Genomic DNA, 18,812 nt, shown 5'->3' with positions numbered 1-18,812 from the left:
TCCCCTTTTCGTAGTTCATAGACGTGGGGAGAGTTTCGTTTGCCCCACAGGGAAGACATGCCCTTTGAAGGTACCTGTTGCGTTGTCGGCAGCTGGTCATTTGGCCTTTCGCGAACGCGGTCTTCCGATGATGTATTGCAGACGTTGGGATACAGGCGAGCTGATATTCTCGACCCCACCATGAACTGATTTCTATTTTGCCCTACATGTACATGGCCAAGGGCCTTGACGATCCGAAGCATTGCTGATCCATTTACAAATCCTTGCTCCCCAAAAATGCCCATCGCTGCATCCCAACACCTCGATGTAAACGCGGCGTCCACGTCTGATGCGTTTCCTACTCAACCTCCCAACCCACCCCACGTTCGCTAAAACGGTATACAACCCGCGGTCCCCGCCCAAACTCTCGACGGCGTAATGAACGCCCTGCGCGCCATCTCATGCAGACATACGATCCACAGCACAGCGCCGGCGAGCCAGAACGGGATCGCCGCTATGCAGGCGAAGAGGAAGCCGAGGGTTGGGCCGACAACTTTGCAGCCGCAGGGACCTGGTTTCGTGGGGAAAAGCGGGAACGAGTAAGCATGAGGAGTGTGTGAAGGATGAGTAGGAGAAATATTGACGTACCGGTGCCGAATTCGCAGCAGACGACAGGTAGGGGAAGCGACATAGCTGGTCGTCTGAGATTCTGCTCTATCTTCGATCGTTTCGGGTGATGAACGACCCTTTGGGTGCTATACGAAATCAGATTGGATTGTTGGCGTGAACCTTTCCCTGTTAGGCCAGCGAGTAGAGTCCAAAGGTAAGGAGGGCCTTGGAGGCTTCAACAACAGGGCAGCATTTTATGGAAAGTAATATGAAGCACATTCTTGGCACTCCACCCCACACGGCAGATCATGACGTTTCGAGCGTCGAATGAATCATGATGCGAATGGAACAATCTGTATCCGACGAGGGACGGGTGCCCTTGAACGAGCTCCTGGATGATGCATTGGCGCTTGCATCTTCATGGAGAGGAACCACGGATAAGCGCAGAGCGACAGTGACGTCAAGCGCGTCTACCTACATGTATGATAGATATGTCGGAGTTACGAGCTTTGTACCTCACGCGAACCCGCCGTCAGATGTCAGACTTTTCACACCCAGTTACCCCAGACCACATGAGGCAAGAGCAGATATTGCTTCGAGCCGCCATCAATGTGATAGACAGAGAGGCTTATTCTGCATCCCCGACTCGTCCCATCCGCAATAAACCACGAGTAAATGCCGTTGACCCAAGAAGGCACGGCAATCAGATAGACGCATACGAGTCTTCCACGTAGGTCTGTTTCCAAGGCCGGTGGAGGCCGTGGTAAAATTCGAGGCGCCATCTCAACTTGGCCAAGGTGAAGTGCTCGGCTTTGGAATTACTCATGGGAAACCATGCTGACTGACTACATCTAACGGAACACGCTGTCATTCTATGAAGGCGAGATGGCCGATATCGCCTGTTTGGATGTGGATGCATATGTAGTATACCCGAATATCCGAACAAACTGCGGAGCTTGTATGCACACGCCGGCCATCAGCGAGACTATACAGGTGGCGCCGGGCTTGCACAACACGCAATATTGCTCCAACAGCAGCCGGTGGCATTGCCGTGCATAATATGGATACGGCCAACCGCTATTGGGTTAACTTGAGCAAGGCAAGAGGTGGAGCGCTTTGAAGGTCGTGTTGGTATTCTGCATGTCTCTCCCTCACCGGAGGATAAGGGTGTGGTGAGAAAACGGCAGAAGTTGGAGGAAAAAGATGATCCCGCCAGACAGAGTTGGGGATGAGGTTTTGCACGAGATGGTCAACTCGAGGTAGATTCACCTGCGCGGCATGAAGAGTCTTTGTAAAAGGATTCATGTTTTAGGGGGCGCTCAAGGCGAGATAGTCAAGTGGTCTACGACGTTACGTTTAGGCCGTAATCCCGCAAGGGGCGTGGGTTCGAACCCCACTCTCGTCACATTTATTTTTTCATCTTTCTCTTTCCCGGGTTTGCAATCGAATCGTCGCGTCGCAGCTTGTTCGCTCCATACATACTCAAGACCCATACTCTTGCCCATAGATACTGGTCTACCTGGATGAGTTTTGCATGTTCGAATAGGAATGCAAGGAATAAGAAATGTTTGCGAGCAGTTAGCTTATGTATAGTCATTGGCGTGTGTTCACGACATACGAATCGACGTCCATAATATGTTCTGGAACTGCGTGAAGTGTGCGCCATCTACGCCGAACCCCTTCCTATAGACCGGCTGGCACGCTTCTTCCTCCGCACCAAGGACTTTCTATCTTTCGAGTCTTCTTTACAGTGTGATGCAATCAAGTCTTCTGATGTGTATTAGAAGCCATTCCCCGATTGACAAAAATGCACTTCGCGGGCGGATACACCTGTGCGAAATCTGATCGAATTCGGCGCGGCCATCGTGTTTAGAGGTGTGTTAGATGAGTATCCATTATGGAATCTCGACCGATATCTACATAGAACGATTGTCGACCATCCAACTCGCAATACGGGATGAAGCTTTCTGAATCCCTCTCTAAACCTTCTGATGGTAAAACTGACTAGCCAAGTACTCATCCCAGCTAATCTTCCCATCCCCATCAATATCATCCTCCAGCAACGTATGATCGATCATGCTCTCAACCTCCTCCAGCGGCAGCCGATGCTCCTTAGGCGGATGCTCCGTCGATTGCTCCCCGCCGCCAGTGGTGTACGTATGTCTCAGCTCATGGCCATCGAGGTAGTGATCACCGTTCTGATCCGCTAGGGAGAAGAAGTAGAACAGATCTTCCTGCTCGCTCTCTTTGCTGTAATGATTCGGATCCTCGGACGGCGGTGGTGTCGTGTCGTGCTGGGCTGCCGCCTCGGCAGCAGCCTCAGCAGTGCCGTCGTGCATGTGCGAGCGGCCGTATTTGGCGGCTTTCATGTAATCGCCGTAGTTGGTGTCCTGCCCGAATTTTGGCTTCCGAGCGAGAACGAGCAGGCTGGAGTTGAGGGATGGTGAGGGGCGCAGGAGCGAGAGGAGGACTAGTAGCGTAAGCGTGATGAGCGGCAGAGATGGGAGCCGTGTTGTGAAGGACATGTTGGGAGATCGGGTGACAGCTGTCAGGACTCGGAGGTTGAGCTGTTGTTGGGGGCTCCAGAAAATGAGCCTTTTCGCTGTATGTAAGTATGTACAGTATGTATGTATGTATGTACCCGCTGCTTCGAAGAGCGAATAGGGAACGGCTGAGAAGAGGTCGACGGGGGAAGTTGAGACGGCCCTGAGATGCTGCCTGAGATGCAGAGGATGAAGCCGCGTCTTCCGTATGATCCTTGACGAGCACAGTGACGCAGACAGTGACGCGTGAGTGCTCGTGCGTTCACGATGAGTGACTAACTGTATATATAGAACTTCGCTTTGGAGAAGACGACGCCGTACTACAGCTGTGATCACTGTTTCTTCAGACTACCACCACCTCACTTGCCTCCTTCAGCCTCCTTCTGACTTACCAACACATTCACAAGCACAACCGGACTTGTACACGTTCGTCCTCGCTCAGCTGCACACGCGATTTGCGAACTATGGACCGCCGAAAATGGCCCTTCGCCGCCAGCGCAGACAGAGACGAGGGAAGGTCTCCGTAGGGTGAAGGGGGCAGAGAGGAGAGGGGAGGGGGCCGGGGTGTCTTCGGGGACGATGGGTTGGCATTCCGTCCTCTCAGCACGGTGGAACAGGTCAAGTTGCGACGGAACACGCCCGCCCACCATCTAGTACCTTGTCCTGTCCGTTGTAACCACGCAAAGACCGGTTAGATCCAGCTTCCGCGTGTTTAAGCTTCGCGGGCAAGTCGGGAGCACCAAGTCAACGACATCCACCATCATACCTGTCAGCATTCTTACTACCAGTCACTTCGCCCACTGGAGTGACAGTTCCATGTCCACGACGAACCCAAGTTCCTGAATGAGTCGATCGGCATGTCTCGTCCAACTTTTCTCGGTGACTCCCAGCTCGCTCATGGGTATAGCGAACACTTGCTGTACGAGAAACAGGTTGCAAATCTGCCCGAGGGGCTTGAATCCAGGCTTGATAGCACTTGGTCATTTCGTTCATTGCTCGCTCGCCGAATGCATTGGGCATATACAATGCAAGAATGATGAACTTATTGTCGCTGTCGAGGCCATAGATGATCGAGTCGGTGGTGAGAAGTAGAGTCGGAGGCTTCAAGTCTGCATCAGGTGGAGTTCGATGGAAGCAGCCTCGTACACGATTCGGAATCTGAGCGACGATGGTTACTGTCTCTTTGTTGTCAAGCCACTCCTGTACTCGTCGTGGGAGCGAAACCCCATAAGCAAGTGCCTTGGCATCGAGCATGGGTGAGATGCGAGGGGATACCAGCACCACTGGGCGATCGTACCCATGCTTGTCGACAACTCCAATCTGCGACACTGAAGGTGGTCTTCCAGCTCGATCGTCGTCCACCAGTTTGTTGAACTTTTCTCGTCGCTGCAGTTCCCGAGCCCCTGGTGTTGTTTTCCTCTTCTTCGCTCGCACAAAGCCCGGGTCCTCCTCGGTCTCGCTGCCCAACCTCCGAGGACAGGGTGCCCTACAGTGCCCAATGCGACCTCTCCCCCCACTTCCTTGTTTGTCTCCTCCGCTGCCCTCGCTGCAGCGATCGCTCCCTCCACCTCCTTCCAAATCCTGTTTTTGTGGTACTTGCTGGGTCGGCAGTCATTGCACCACCAACAAGGTTTCCTTGTCTCTGGTTTCATGCAGCAGAGTCGGTGGAACCATCCCCCATGCTCGCAGACACCATCCTTCCCCTTGCACCAAAGCCAACCTCCCAACAGCACCCCCTTCGCATTCTCTCGTCGTCGCTGGCCCTTCTTCAGCGTCACAGTGTCGTTGCTGCTGTCGGTGGCATTGGTGGCAATTTCAAGCCTCGCAATTTCAATCTCGGCCGCAGAAAGTCCTTTCTGTGAGGAGACGTGACAGGAAGTAAGTGTGTGTGTGTGTGTGTGTGTGTGTGTGTGTGTGTTTGAAGGGCTTACCAGCCTGCATTGTTTGTGCCCACAGGTCCTTTCTGGTCCGGACATGTCTCGCAATGGCTCGCCGGTCATGTTGCAGAATATACCGGTATGTGTAGGGCATATACCGGTATATCTGGGCTACGCGCGGTGGTGGGTACATCCGATTTTGATTTCCTTGCTTTTACACCACCCTGAGTCGGGAGAACCACATCCCTGCCGCGAGTCATGCGAAAAACATCTGGAACCACCTCCCATGGTTGTGAAGTGGACTCTGAGGGAAAATACGCCAGCTATGATGATTCAAGGTCCCAGTTTCGAGCTTTAGCTTGGAACACCAGCCCGAGATGATATCTGGCTATACGGTAACACTTGCCAGAAGAGCCAAAGGGCCGTTCGTGTTGATTTCATGGGAGTCCTATGTAGCGTATGTGTGACGTCCATATATGCCTCCCGATACTTTTTCCGTTCACAACCATGGCCCATTTATTCCTCTCGCATTGGTATCTGGTATCTGGACTCTACTCTTTCACTCTATATACTGTTTATGTAGGCTTCTGCAGATCCGGGCTGCTCTTTCCGCCGTGTGCAGTCCATTGAGGGCATGTCCAGATGGTTGGCATTCTGATTTTGGTTGGCATTCCCAGATTCCCACGCGACGCGTTTGTTGGGTTTCGCGTTGGATTTGGACTTACTGAACTATCGCCCAAACCAACCAGGTTGTGCGTGCGCAGGGCCATTCCCTTGCATACCCACACGCCGCTGACTCGGAACCGCTCACACAAATGAAGTCCTTCCTCGTATGGCAGGATAAGGTATGTTGCTTAGGCTTTCGCTAGGACTCGTCGCAATGTCTGGCTGGTTTTATGTTCCACGAGCCCTCCATGGGAAACTCCATCTTGGACATCATCTGATCGAGCTGACCCCCGCAAGGTTAGGTGCAAGATACAGACGGCATTCGCCAACCCATATACGATGTCGCCTTCCTCAACCACAGCAACCAGCTCGTCGCAACCGCCGGGACCGAGATATTAGTCTACGATGCAGCAGAAGGCGAGCTACTCCGCTCGTTAAAGGCCCACAAAGACACCGTACTATGCCTGACGGGCATGGCAAATGGGTTTGCGTCCGGTGGAGCGGATAAGCAGGTTGTGATATGGAACAACAAGCTGGAGGGGATCCTGAAGTATTCGCATAACGATACTATCCAAGCGATTAGTGAAAGTCCGGTGGGATCGCAGGTTGTTTCCTGTACGGCGACGGATTTCGGGATCTGGTCTGCCGACGTCAAGAGCGTTGCTAAACACAAGGTATGTGCAGCCTGAGGCATCGCTCTATGCCTTGAGACCTGGAAGTATACCAATATTTCCCAATATCAGGTCCCATCACGTATTTGCACAGTATCATGGACGCCAGATGGACAGACATTTGCGCTCGGGTTATTCAACGGTCACATCAGTATCCGCAGCAGAAGCGGCGAGGAGAGACTTCGCATAGAGCGGGGAGATAGCCCCGTCTGGTCCATCGCATGGAACCCATCCCCGACCCGAGAATATGATCTCCTGGCTGTGGCGGATTGGAATCAGAGACTATCCTTCTTTCAACTGAGCGGTCGCCAAGTGGGAAAGGATCGCCCACTTGGATATGACCCTTGCACCGTGTCATACTTTGGAACCGGTGAATATGTCGCTTTGGGAGGATCTGACCGGAAGGTCACACTCTGGACAACGGAGGGTGCTCGGTTGGGACAAGTGTGTGAGCTGGACAACTGGATTTGGTCCTGCAAAGTCAAACCACGGCAGAACTATGTGGCCGTGGGGACGCATGACGGGATCATCGCGATCTACCAGGTTACTTTCAACACGGTGCATGGCCTATACCATGACCGATATGCGTATCGGGAAAGCATGACAGATGTTGTCATACAACACCTTTCAACGAACCAACGCGCGCGGATCAAATGCCGCGACTGGGTTAAAAAGATTGCAGTGCATAAAGATCGGTTGGCGGTACAATTGCCTGAGAAGATCATCATCTACGAGTTGTTCCACGACGATGCATCCGATATGCACTACAGAATCAAGCAGAAGATTGCAAAGAAGGTCGATTGCAATCTGCTCGTAGTCACGGCACAGAATATCATTTTCTGCATGGAACGGAAACTGCAAAGCTACAACTTCCAAGGCGAGGCAGAACGGGAATGGATTCTGGGGTCTACCATACGATACATCAAAGTGATTGGGGGACGGCCGGGACGGGAAGGCTTGTTGGTCGGACTCAAGGACGGGCAAATATCCCAAATCTTCATCAACAACCCTTTCCCCGTCGAGGTACTGAAAATGCAGTCGGCGGTCCGGTGCCTGGATCTCAGTCTTCAGCGCAAAACGCTGGCAGTAGTTGATGAGCACAACATCTGCTTCGTGTACGACATGAAATCGAAACAGCTTCTGTATCAAGAACCGAATGCCAATAGCGTCGCATGCAACACCGAGCTCGAGGACATCATCTGCTACTCAGGCGGCGGGCTCCTCAACATCAAAGCCAACAACTTCCCACCCCACCAACAAAAGATGCAGGGTTTTGTCGTCGGGTTCAAAGGCTCTCACATCTTCTGCTTACACGTCTACTCCATGACGACGGTAGATGTGCCGCAATCCGCCTCCCTGGAGAGATACCTCGATAAGAAAGATTTTGACGCTGCGTATAAGGTCGCGTGCTTGGGCGTCACGGAAGCGGATTGGAGACGACTGGCCTTGGACGCGCTTGAGGCGTCGAGATTGGATGTTGCGCTTAAGGCATTCATAAGGACGAGAGATATGCAGTTTATTGATCTGATTAGAGGGATGGAAAAGGTGAAAAGCGAAGGGAAATGGGATCCGGAGGCACTGCTGGCGGATGTGTATGCGTATACGGGCAGGTTTCAGGAGGTAAGACTCCAGGCACAAACTCTTGTTGTCACATCGCTGCTGGAGAAGGTGGCACATTTACCCTTCGATTTCCTAGGCGGCGAAGCTGTACAAGAAGACCGGCAACCCACAAAAAGCCATCGACATGTATACTGAGCTCAACATGTGGGACCAAGCCACCGCGTTTGCCCACGACACCCACACAAACATGGAAAGCATCCTCCATCGCAAAGCGCAAACACAACATGATCGAAACGACCTCCTAGCCGCCGCGGAAACGTACGCACAAGTGGGCGATTTCATGAAAGCTATCGACATCCTTGGTCCAAATGGAAGGCTGGACAAGTTGATGGACGTGGCGAGGAAGCTGGACCAGGGGGATACAAAAGGGCTTAGTCGCTGCGTATATTACTTCCGTAAGAATAACCACCATGCGTACGCGGCTGAAACCCTAGTGAAGATGGGAGATATCGCGCACCTTCTGAAGCTGCATATCGAGCTGCAACACTGGGACGAGGCGTTTAAATTAGCGGAAACGCATCCGGAACTCTTGGATCAGATCTATCTCCCCTACGCCAACTACCTGGCCACTAACGGCGACTTTTTGGAGGCGCAGGAGAACTTCAGGAAAGCGGGCAAGGTCGAAGAGGCGCTGAAAGTGCTGGGCGAGCTTACCGAGAACGCGGTGGTTGAGCACAGGTTCGATGATGCTGCTTATTACTACTGGACGATGAGTTCGGAGCAGCTGGATATTATTCCCCGCACGACGCCACTGGACGAGCTTTCGTACACTGAGAAATCAGCGCTTAAGGCCTTCCGGAAGTTTTACGCGTCAGCCGAGGTGTACTATGCGTACTATTACATCTCCCGCTACATTGACGAGCCATTCACATCCCACCTCCCGGAAACCTTGTTCAACATGGCACGATTCATCCTCCACTACCTCAACCACAACGAAACGCCCAAAGGTGTATCCAAAGTATACACACTCTATGCCCTGGCGCGCCTCTCGCAAGCTCTAGGCGCGTTCAAAGTCGCCCGATATGCATTTGACAAACTGCAGACTATGGTCATACCCCCACAATGGCAGGAAATCATCGACGTAGGCACGTTGACCATCAGAGCCCATCCGAATCTGGATAAGGAGAATCTGCAACCGATCTGCTACCATTGCTCGACGCTGAATCCGCTGGTGAATCCCAAGGGCAACGTATGCACAGCGTGCGGGGAACCGTTCGTCGTGTCTTTCTACTCCTTCGTAACACTCCCCGTCGTGCAGTTCGCCATTGAACAAGGCGTCGGACACGACGAGGCGATGCGGTTAGTTCTCACAGACCCCGTCTCCTTCGACCCCAAACAAGACACAACGGGATCCAAAGACGACACGGGCAAACCCAAAGGCGGTTTAGTCGGCACTCACTCCGTCCGCCCATCCTCTGCCCTGAACTCCAATAAAGACGATCCGTTCGCCCGCCAGCTCGCCGCACTCACCACCTCAGGTGTTACCGCTCTAAACTACACGCCGCTGCTCGTGGGGCGCAAGGCCCTCATCGCGATGGACAGACAGGCTGTACTGGTCCGTCATTGGGACCGGGCGTGTATACCTACTCAGTATTACAAGACGATGATCACCGACGTGCCCATTGTGTGCTGCACGTACTGCAAGCAATTCTTTTTGGAAGATGAGTGGGCTTATCAGGTGCTCAAGGGTGGAGGGTGCCCGTTTTGTAGAGGGAAGGTGGAGCTGTAGGGTGAAGGAAGGGAGTGCTTGTGTGAACATTGTGCCGCGACAGAGAAGAGATGGGCGCAGGACAGCGTGGGGTGTCCCCGCGGATGGAGAGATTGTACATACTGAATAGATTTTGGTTTCTTGGGAGTTCGGCGATATGTGATTTACGTTGGCTAGTTTCCGTTATTTTGATGATTGAAGAGAACTCAATGGGAAGAGCTTGACTGACTTTCCCCGGCTCCCTGTTCCTCTTGTACTCTTGGCTTTTTTTTATAGAAATTCCGAGTTCGACGGTCCTTCCGTCAGTTTGCTCCATCGCATATCAGAATCGAGGGAAAAATACAAGATTGCTGTCTTTGAGGGATTCCCTCAACTTGGCATGGCTTTCGATTACACATTACGTCCAACCCCCACCCCAACATCCAATGTTTCCACCCACTGCACCATCACAAAATAATGCCCTTTCGCATGCCCACCCTTAAACGGCAGCCTGTTCTGCCCTCTCCCTCTCAGCGCCCTTCTTGGTCTTCTGGTCAGCACTCGTCTGCGTCGCCTCATGCGCAAAGAAGTGCTGTGCCCATCCCGCTAGACCGGCTCCGATGAAGTCGCCGAACCAGTATACCCAGTGGTTGCTCCATTTGCCTGAGAGGAGAGCTGGGCCGAATGCACGCGCGGGATTGAAGGCGCCGCCGGAGACGGTGCCGCCGATTAGGCCCTGGAATGGGCGAATGATTAGCGACCGATCGGGAGCAAAGCAATCCTTCGGACAAGGCAACAAGGGCTAAACGGGAAATGGTGGGTACTTTTGAGACAAAGACATACCAAGAATCCGAGAGTGAATCCGATCGCAAAAGGGGCGAAACCGGCTTTGGTATTGCCGGATGTCGTGTAAATAGTTAAGTTGCGGCCGACGCTCTCGTCCTTTTGGCCAGCCCCCTTGGCTTTCACTTTCACAGCGTTGGAGGTGTCGACTGTTTCAACAGAGAAAAGAGGGTCAATCCCAACTGCACGCGGGAGCCTACAGGCTTACCCCTTTCCCAAGATATGAGCTCACTCCCACATACCAGTATCGAAAGCGGTCGCGAAAATCACATAAACCAGAATAAATGTCAAAGCCAGCTCCATAGCAAATGCCTGTCCGAGGTGGGCGGTAGAGTCGATGTCGACGACGATGGATGCCGGGATGCTGCTGTAGCCCGCGTGTGGGCCGGGGAACACAATCAGGAGCGCAACAACGGAGAAGATGGAGGCAATCAATTGGATGCCAATGAAGGCGAGGCCTGGTGAAAGTAGGAGAATGGTCAATGAGGATTTTTAGACTGGATTTTTGTTTTGCGACATGCGTGGAGCAAATCCGTCGAGGGCAGGCGTATTTTGCCCTTCCTTTCGCTTTTCCATTGCCATTGGCAGGCGAGTGAAATTCTCCTTTCTTGTACCCAAAATACGCCCAAAAGGAACCTCTACCAGCTTCCCCAACTTACCCTTCCGAATAGAAACCTTCCCCGTAACCATCGTCGCAAAAGTGACCGCCGGATTGAAGTGGGCTCCAGATACATCCGCAAATGAGTAGATCAGCGCAATACTGCAGAACGCAGTCGACACGGCGCCCAGCGTCAGGTTTTCTGGGTTCTCCTGGCGGCCGTTGTTGACCGTTACTGCTTCGACGATGAACAAAAAGAGGAAGGTGCAGAGACCTTCGCCGAAGACGGCGCGGAGAAGCTGGCGATGACGGTGGGAGGAGTTAGATGCGTGATTGATACGAAATAGAAGCAAAAGAGGGAACTCACCACCCTCCTCTTCTCCGTCATCGCCCACGAAAACTCCTTGTAATCCTGCTGAAACTCCTTCACCCAATCCATCGGGTTCCAGCTAAATTTGCCCGGCGGGTCATTGAGATCATCGAACGGGGCAATCTCGTCGTCGTCGGGGAGGACAGAGGTCAGGCCCCGCCGTTCAATGTCGACGGAATAGTCTTGGCCTAGACCTTGGGATGCCATCCCGCGGGAGGGCGAGGAAGGGCCGAGGTTGGAGAGCTTTTGCGTTTCGTATTCTGACATGGTTGGGTGTCGGTGTGCTTCGTACCCGTGTGGATGAGATGGAAAAAGTGGTGTGTAGGATTGGGAAAAGTTGGATCTTCTGCTGAACCCCGGATTTCGAATGCAGAGAGGATATCCAGAAAAGAAGGATTGATTTGCGCTCGCTTCTTCTCTCCGCCTCTCAGGACGGCCACCTGGCGCCTTTGATAAAGCCGAAGTTTCCACGATTTAGACTATTTTCGGTGTCGGGGAATATTGTGAAAGGGCCTTTGACAGCATCCCGACCGCTGACATCAGCAGCGTGGTCCCGTCACAAAGACGCGTAGGCAAACATCCTCAACCTGCCTCATGATACTCTGCAACCTCCAGATCCAAGCAGGGAGCGTTGCAGTCGAAATTTCATATGCCTAACAGAGCCACCTATTTACTATGTAATGCATGCCTTCCAAAAAGCCGCGATTAGGTGCCGTCTAGTGCCATCTCACGCGAGAGTCTACGCCGATGGGCGAACGGGTTGGTAAGGAAGGGAAACGGTGATGGGATCTATGACTACCTTGTACGGTACATGAATGTCAGAATGCTTGCGGTCGTCGTGCCTCAGCAGGGTTCACGAGAGGTCTCCGGCAAAAGATCTTTGATCCACAATGGCGGAAAGACACCTCAATCATAACTCGGCTCGTTGAGCAGTAACGATAACAACACCCAGAACGATAAGCCCGCGGTCAAGAGCGAGGTATACGGTGTAAATTCGCCCCTACACACATCTAAGTATCAGAATCCGTCCTGAGTCAAGTCGCATAATAGACAAATTCATTGCACTCACGTCATCTCGTTGGCAGCGAACACCACGACCACAGCCAGCATTGCCACAAACATCGGCCACCGGTTCCGTATGTAAGCTTGGATGTGGCTGCCCTTATCTCTTTGAGTGACTTCCAGGATTTGTAAGACGTTGTTTGTGTACAGGACCACTGTGAACGGGATGATGTGGACGTGGTCAGCGGATTGCCCTGTCGCCGGGCATTGTTTCAAAGGAAAGACGGCACTTACGTATGTACGTCTCGTCCGGATGCATGAAGTTGGTTGCCAGGCGCGACCCTTCCAGCTGATGGAACGCAACGACAGCTTTCCCATTCGTCGCCCCATCAAGAGAGTTCAAATAATTCGTCTGAACCTTCCACGGAGAGCTTGATTTCGGCTTCGTTTTCGCTGGGGCGTTCGCGTGCCCTTGTGCTTCAGCCGCTGCGTCGTAAAAGAATCCGATTTCATTTGGATAGAGGAAGAATGACTCGACCCAACTGCGGTCTTCTTTCGGCTTTAGGCGGACCGCTGTGCGCGAGAAAGTTATGATGTCGTTGTTCTGCGCAATTGAAGTGTTAGTCTCAATGGTACAGTACGTCAACGTTCCGCCCATCTGCACTGAATACGTACGTCATTGACAAAGGAGAAAACAGTCCCGTTCGGATTCAAATTCGCCCCCTTCACGCGAAGATCCGCGGGGCTGAAGCCATCCAGGGGCTTCGACTCCTCCAGTACATATCCATGTATCTTCCCACTAGCTTCACCAACATAGTCCAAGGTAAGGATGCGGGACAGGAAGGTCCAGGCGAGTGTGGTTGAGTTTGCAGAGGCGGCTGCGACGAGAGATGACATGAGCCAAACTTGCGAATGAGTCGGATTGGAGTGCATTTCTCCCTTACCGACAATAGGGCTCGTCAACCAGTGCAATTGATGAGCCCCGTCATTCTCGGGCACGTCGTGCCCGAGCATAGGAGAGTATGAGTCACGATGATAGTATAGGGGTGGACGCTATCATGCGAATGTTAGCATTAGCAGCGGTCGAACGGCGTGCGGAGCCGGAACATTTCCCAAGAGCGTACCGGCCACAACTCATCCTTGACCCACTCTCCATCAACGAGCGTGAACATTGCCATCGAGACGTGGATATGCTCATCGTGTTCATCCTTGCTCACAAAAAAGACGCTGGGGGATGCTGCGCTGAAAACTTGATGATCAGAACTCTCCCTTGATTCCGACAGGCCCAATGAAGACAGATAAGGCTGACATACTCTGGACTGTAGAGCTCGACGGCGAGCAAGTGATCGCTCAAAGCTTCGGCTGTAGAAGGGGAAAATTTAGAGATGAGCTCAGGCCCAAGGTCCCCGAAGGAAGCGATGCGCGATTCTTACATGTAGGCGGCCCGACCAAGCCATTCGCAACGGCACAAGAGTGATCGGAATCGCATTCGAGCAGGGTGTACATGCGAAAGAGGCTAGTGTCGTAGCGTCTACTAGCGATCACTCGACCACTGGCCCCCACCGCCGCGCGAACTATTGGGAGATTTCCTGGCAGCGTCCATGTCTTGCCCGAGAAGGAGAGTACATCTTCTGACCGCGAGACGTCGATCGGAGTCACATCTACATGGTAGCTGAAGGGCACGAAGCCAAAGTCAACGTCGCACATCACGAATCAACGGGATAAGCTCTACCTACCTGATGTTCTCACCTTCTACGCGGCGAGTAAACACGCCTAGTAGTGGTGAGGGATTCCGCAATCGGTTGAATGCAATGTGCGTCACTGTTCCGTCTATCACTTTGTTGGGAAGAACTTTCTCGGCCTTCATCGTGCCGTTGGCCAAGGAAGAAACTGGGAGCACATAATGCTGAATCATATCTGCTACATAGATGTAATATGAGCGATGGGCGAACCGATGAAAGGTGAGCCCCAGGTGGGTGAAGCGATGCCCACGAATGAAGAATATCCTTGGCCGCAACGGGGCCTCGCTTCGCTCGCTGTTCGCTCCCTTCGCGAAGTGCATCACCCCAGGTCGCGCTCACTTTCGCTCGGGCTCCCTTGCCTTCTATGGTTCGCTAGCCGCAAGCTCCCCTGCACCTCGCTCCGCTCGTTTAAGCCCGCCACACAGCGCCCGCTCACTTTGTTCACTCACGAAACTTACCACTAATACCCTCTCCCTGACCGCCCATCCAACCCAAGTGAATCCCTGTTCCTTCTCCCACCGGTGCCATCCCTACAACCCTATCGAGAAACCTCGCGTGGTCAAGGCTCGGAAATTGAAGCCTTCCAGAAAGTTTGACCACCGGAACATCGTGGTTTGGCATACTGAGCAACAGGAAGACGCTGAAAAAGGATATGCCCACGGCCATGAAGATGGTCCCGCATATGACGTTTAGTGGCTCCATTTGGATGGGCGCGAACTCTCTCCGTCGCGGAGTTGACGACATTCCTGTCTGACTGTGAAACTGTCGGACCGAGCGAGCGCTTGCAGTCAAGCGAGGCTGACGAGGCTAGAGATAGGGACGGACGCAGCGAGAGACGAGCACGAAAGGGCTATGCCCTGTGTTTGAGTAACAAGATCTGTGCGGGTGGGAATTTGGGAAAGCACGGATTCCCAGCTCTGACGTGACCCCCGCCTCCCGTTCGAGCCGTTCGTCTTGTCCATTGTCACAGAGACGACCCAATGGAAAGTATATACCGAAAGTGCACCGTATCAGCCCTGAACCGCCGCTCGCAGCTGACCTCGTCCCACCAACACCGACGTTAAGACTCCCTCTCAGCAAATTCAGCCTCATGTCAAAACAAAGCCCCACTGCCAAAAGACGCCGCACCAAGCTCCAAGGGTTGAAATCGGAAAGAGCCGTCGAGCAGGCCTTCAGTAACATAGCGGAGCTTCCGGTACCGGAGGACTATTTCGAGGAGCTTTTAAAGGGAAAGCCACAGGATGAGAAGGGCGCTGGAGCGTCCGTATCGTTGACACTGATATTGAAATATCGGCTGCCAACCGAAGTATTTGTGAAATTCCGCGGTAAGGCTGCCAACACAAGACTCGCTTACTGTATCTTCCCTTCCTCGCCACTGAATCACTTCCCTTGACTTCCAGATGGACTGGCATCGTTCAGCAGCCTTACGTAGAATCAAATTCGTCAAGTGAACCCGCAGTACCGCACTCCCAAGGAGACTCCCTTGCTGAAACAATATTTACTACGTGTCGGAGCACTTCCTGGATAGGGTATTTGATCGCATGGCCGTGGCGGAGGCTACAAATAAGACATTGTGAGAAGTTGTCAAGGAGGCAGAACTTGTACTCTGGTTGTCCGCGGTAAGTCCCGCTCTCCTCAACTCGATGTCGGGAGATGATAGTCTTATCATCTATCATTTTTTGGCAGGTGGTTACAGAAATCGCACGACCCTTCGGGTGCCGTCAAAAGTGAAGCTGAGAGGTCCATGCGCGGCTCGCTGTCGCATGGACAAATCGAGTTTGTCTGGGTGGCATTCCAGCTTTGCATTCTTATCGTTCTGGAGATGAAGTGGAAGGGCTTCGACAACGGAGACTACGCGCAGATCATGGGAGAGATGGAAGGTAGTTCAGTTGAAGACATCGACTACATCACCTTCCTTCTCTCCGATGATTCGCTCACTTGTGACACTCTCCTTAATTGCTTATTACAACAACCTCCTTCAGCAAATCTCGGGTGATGCAAACGGTCTCTTGGCGAACAAGGATGGCTGGGGTTTTCTGAAATACTACGCCGAATGGAAGATCTGCCAAATGTCAACTACATTGGAGATTGACGCGCAGGATCCAATTGTCCGGATCCGCAACAGAACCGTTGGAATCCGCTTGCTCTGGGGAATGTTTGTAAGAGTAGATTGCAAAGCGGTCTTTGCAATGCAGAAGCTCTGCTGAGCTAAGGTAACGTATCTCATGCCGTTGACCTCCAGTTTTGAGACAACCCTGATGGGGTTAGTCCGTAGCTACCACAATTAGAGGATGAATTGAAACGAATGGAAGCACTGCTCGATGAACACAAAGAGCCGGAGAAGAGGAATCGAGATTACCTAGAGGAACAAATATTTCGTGCATGCTTGCCGCTTGAGCTACAGCAAGTGGCAATTCTCTGCAGGCGCCGCTACTCAAGCACTTAGGATGCTTAGGAGGCGGAAACTGATATCGGTTTTGAAACATCTATACCACATCTGCACAACAGGTATACCTCAGAGGTTTGATATCACATCTCGTCTCATGTGCGTGTATTCATTCATTTTTGCCTTCTGATACCAGCATCCCACATATTCCTGAAGATTATTACACGTCTTCCGAGAGTATTTCGGATGCATACCGGAAGAACAAGCCTGTTGCTCTCGCCTTGCTTGATGAGTTCTGATTGACGCGTTGGCGAGGGATAAGTCTTCACTACACGGTCTCGCTGCGCAGTGCATCTTTGTCATGGACCTTGGATTGTGTCACGCCCTTCCTGTGCTGTGTGCTTCATATGGTTACCGTCATACTGAAACGGCGTATTAGTAGGTAGGCTTTATCATGTGTGATATTTCATATTGTCGATATGTGAGACGTTTTTTCTGGAAAGACGGTAACTGGCGGATGGGAATGTGGTTAACCGCCAACCTGGTGCCGCCTCTATATCCTGGAGGACATTTTGGGGGGAGCTCGCCCGGAAATCGAGTCTGTTAACAACACCCAACCAAACAGGGGCAAATGACGGAACAGATGGAGAAAGAGGGCGTCGGTGGACAGGAATAGCGGGTGCGACTGACAGCGGGACGCGCGGCAAGTCCACCCATCTTCCGAAGAGGCCCCAACTGATCCTTCGCAATTGCAAACAAAAGACCTGCAACGACCATTATGTGGCCTCAACGCTTACTATCCCCGCGGGGCAGCAGTAGCAGCGGCGCCGGCTGGCTCTCCTTCCAAAAAACAGCTTGGCACCGTCCCTCCCACTTATATGCACGTCCAAAGCCGTTCCACACCTCCTCGCCACTTTCAACGAACCTTACAAAGAAGGACGACCACATCCTTATCCACTGGGATGCAACAACAGCCTTTACTAAAACTCCATCCCCACCACCAGCCAGCAGGTTCGACCACGTCTGGCTCCGCGACAACTGCCAATGCGCAGCCTGCATCCACCCCTCCAACACTCAAAAGCTCCACTCCTCCGCCGACGTCAACCTCGCCCTCAAACCCACCGCCATCGACCTTCTCAACAACCAGCGCATAAAAATCACTTGGGCGGCAGGGAGTCTCCGCGCGCCGCTTTCCCCATCCTTCAAAAACGAGCACACGACCGAGATCGACCTCGACTGGCTTCGGCGGAACGACCCAGCGACTGTCGACGCGCGGCAGAGGAAGCTGCTGCAGCCGAAGTTATGGGACTCGCAATCGTATTCTAGCGCGAAGAGGGATGTGGAGTATAAGGACTTCATAGGCAGAGATGACGGGTTGCGGCAGGCGTTGTTGCAGTTGAGGGACTTTGGGCTGGTGTTCATCCGGAACGCACCGGTTGAAGAGAAGGAGGTGGAGAGGATCGCGAAGAGGTTTGGATGCATTAGGGAGACGTTTTACGGCACGTCGTGGGATGTGAAGAGCGTGCCGCAGGCGAAGAATATCGCTTACACGTCGCTGGATCTGGGGCTGCATATGGATCTGATGTGAGTAGCAAGAGAGCTTGAAGAGACAATATCGCCAATATTCGAACATGAGTTAAACAAGGCACCGTCGGAATCCCAGGTACTTCGAAGCCCCCCCAGGCCTCCAATTCCTACACAGCCTAAAGAACTCTGTCAAAGGCGGCGCCTCCATCTTCCTCGACAGCTTCAAAGCCGCCCATATTCTCAAACAGTCCAACATAGACGCCTACAAAGCCCTCACCGAGATCCCCGTTACCTTCCACTACATCAACGACGGCCACCACATGCATTTCCGTCGGCCGACGATTGTGGAAGACGATTTCAACGAGCGTATGATGGTCTACTATGCCCCGCCGTTCCAGGGGCCGTTGGAGTCGGATCAGGCGGCGAGATTTTACCCGGCATTCCAGGCGTATGCGGATATTTTGAAACGACCGGAGTTGATGTACAGGACGCTATTGAGGCCAGGAGATTGCGTCGTGTTTGCGAATAGGAGGACGCTGCATGGAAGAGAAGAGTTTGATGCCGCGAGTGGGGAGAGGCATCTGAAAGGCGCTTATGTTGATTGGGACGATTTCAAGGATAAATTGAGGGTTATGCTGTGATCGAGCCTGTAGTCATGTGGCCTTTGCATTCTGTTCCATAGACTTATCATT

The 18,812-nt window shown here is 52.7% G+C and overlaps 8 protein-coding genes and 1 non-coding gene across 9 annotated transcripts; 4 read left to right on the top strand and 5 right to left on the bottom strand.

The window, feature by feature from the left end:
• Nucleotides 1-192: 192 nt before the first annotated feature.
• On the bottom strand, nucleotides 193-670 carry EV422DRAFT_504737 (uncharacterized protein; the record flags this gene model as incomplete). The annotated part of the gene is made up of 3 exons (XM_053068446.1): nucleotides 193-426; nucleotides 453-550; nucleotides 628-670. The coding sequence occupies 3 exons, from the start codon at nucleotides 668-670 to the stop codon at nucleotides 193-195; spliced, it is 375 nt and encodes a 124-aa protein (XP_052927593.1).
• Nucleotides 671-1,911: 1,241 nt separating this feature from the next.
• EV422DRAFT_t47 lies at nucleotides 1,912-1,993 on the top strand. Its single transcript has one exon. It is a non-coding gene; the product is annotated as a tRNA-Leu (tRNA).
• A 417-nt stretch (nucleotides 1,994-2,410) lies between these two features.
• EV422DRAFT_359848 (uncharacterized protein) lies at nucleotides 2,411-3,573 on the bottom strand. Its single transcript, XM_053066627.1, has 3 exons — nucleotides 3,524-3,573; nucleotides 3,230-3,345; nucleotides 2,411-3,155 (listed from the first exon to the last, which is right to left on the bottom strand). The coding sequence occupies exon 3, from the start codon at nucleotides 3,111-3,113 to the stop codon at nucleotides 2,568-2,570; it is 546 nt and encodes a 181-aa protein (XP_052927592.1). The 5' UTR covers nucleotides 3,114-3,155; nucleotides 3,230-3,345; nucleotides 3,524-3,573; the 3' UTR covers nucleotides 2,411-2,567.
• Nucleotides 3,574-3,889: 316 nt separating this feature from the next.
• EV422DRAFT_359883 (uncharacterized protein) lies at nucleotides 3,890-4,263 on the top strand. Its single transcript, XM_053066630.1, has one exon. The coding sequence runs from the start codon at nucleotides 3,975-3,977 to the stop codon at nucleotides 4,221-4,223; it is 249 nt and encodes an 82-aa protein (XP_052927591.1). The 5' UTR covers nucleotides 3,890-3,974; the 3' UTR covers nucleotides 4,224-4,263.
• Nucleotides 4,094-5,266, bottom strand: EV422DRAFT_359870 (uncharacterized protein). The gene is made up of 2 exons (XM_053066629.1): nucleotides 5,063-5,266; nucleotides 4,094-4,987 (listed from the first exon to the last, which is right to left on the bottom strand). Exons 1-2 carry the CDS (start codon nucleotides 5,129-5,131, stop codon nucleotides 4,304-4,306), a joined length of 753 nt encoding a protein of 250 aa, XP_052927590.1. The 5' UTR covers nucleotides 5,132-5,266; the 3' UTR covers nucleotides 4,094-4,303.
• Nucleotides 5,267-5,823: 557 nt separating this feature from the next.
• EV422DRAFT_611821 (WD40-repeat-containing domain protein) lies at nucleotides 5,824-10,070 on the top strand (the record flags this gene model as incomplete). The annotated part of the gene is made up of 4 exons (XM_053073883.1): nucleotides 5,824-5,853; nucleotides 5,977-6,348; nucleotides 6,418-7,965; nucleotides 8,042-10,070. The coding sequence occupies 4 exons, from the start codon at nucleotides 5,824-5,826 to the stop codon at nucleotides 9,692-9,694; spliced, it is 3,603 nt and encodes a 1,200-aa protein (XP_052927589.1). The 3' UTR covers nucleotides 9,695-10,070.
• On the bottom strand, nucleotides 10,071-11,951 carry EV422DRAFT_359857 (aquaporin-like protein). The gene is made up of 5 exons (XM_053066628.1): nucleotides 11,461-11,951; nucleotides 11,155-11,392; nucleotides 10,738-10,953; nucleotides 10,496-10,644; nucleotides 10,071-10,388 (listed from the first exon to the last, which is right to left on the bottom strand). The coding sequence occupies exons 1-5, from the start codon at nucleotides 11,728-11,730 to the stop codon at nucleotides 10,152-10,154; spliced, it is 1,110 nt and encodes a 369-aa protein (XP_052927588.1). The 5' UTR covers nucleotides 11,731-11,951; the 3' UTR covers nucleotides 10,071-10,151.
• A 418-nt stretch (nucleotides 11,952-12,369) lies between these two features.
• On the bottom strand, nucleotides 12,370-14,332 carry EV422DRAFT_565482 (uncharacterized protein; the record flags this gene model as incomplete). The annotated part of the gene is made up of 9 exons (XM_053072323.1): nucleotides 12,370-12,463; nucleotides 12,533-12,680; nucleotides 12,760-13,069; nucleotides 13,141-13,343; nucleotides 13,410-13,518; nucleotides 13,590-13,707; nucleotides 13,779-13,827; nucleotides 13,899-14,137; nucleotides 14,202-14,332. The coding sequence occupies 9 exons, from the start codon at nucleotides 14,330-14,332 to the stop codon at nucleotides 12,370-12,372; spliced, it is 1,401 nt and encodes a 466-aa protein (XP_052927587.1).
• A 2,892-nt stretch (nucleotides 14,333-17,224) lies between these two features.
• EV422DRAFT_550170 (uncharacterized protein) lies at nucleotides 17,225-18,761 on the top strand (the record flags this gene model as incomplete). The annotated part of the gene is made up of 3 exons (XM_053071753.1): nucleotides 17,225-17,255; nucleotides 17,598-18,177; nucleotides 18,257-18,761. 3 exons carry the CDS (start codon nucleotides 17,225-17,227, stop codon nucleotides 18,759-18,761), a joined length of 1,116 nt encoding a protein of 371 aa, XP_052927586.1.
• Nucleotides 18,762-18,812: the final 51 nt, after the last annotated feature.

This window comes from Fimicolochytrium jonesii (genome assembly GCF_025526975.1).
Source record: "Fimicolochytrium jonesii strain JEL569 chromosome Unknown EV422scaffold_5, whole genome shotgun sequence".
NCBI classification, from domain to species: domain Eukaryota; kingdom Fungi; phylum Chytridiomycota; class Chytridiomycetes; order Spizellomycetales; family Powellomycetaceae; genus Fimicolochytrium; species Fimicolochytrium jonesii.
This window is presented reverse-complemented; position numbering and strand designations above follow the sequence as displayed.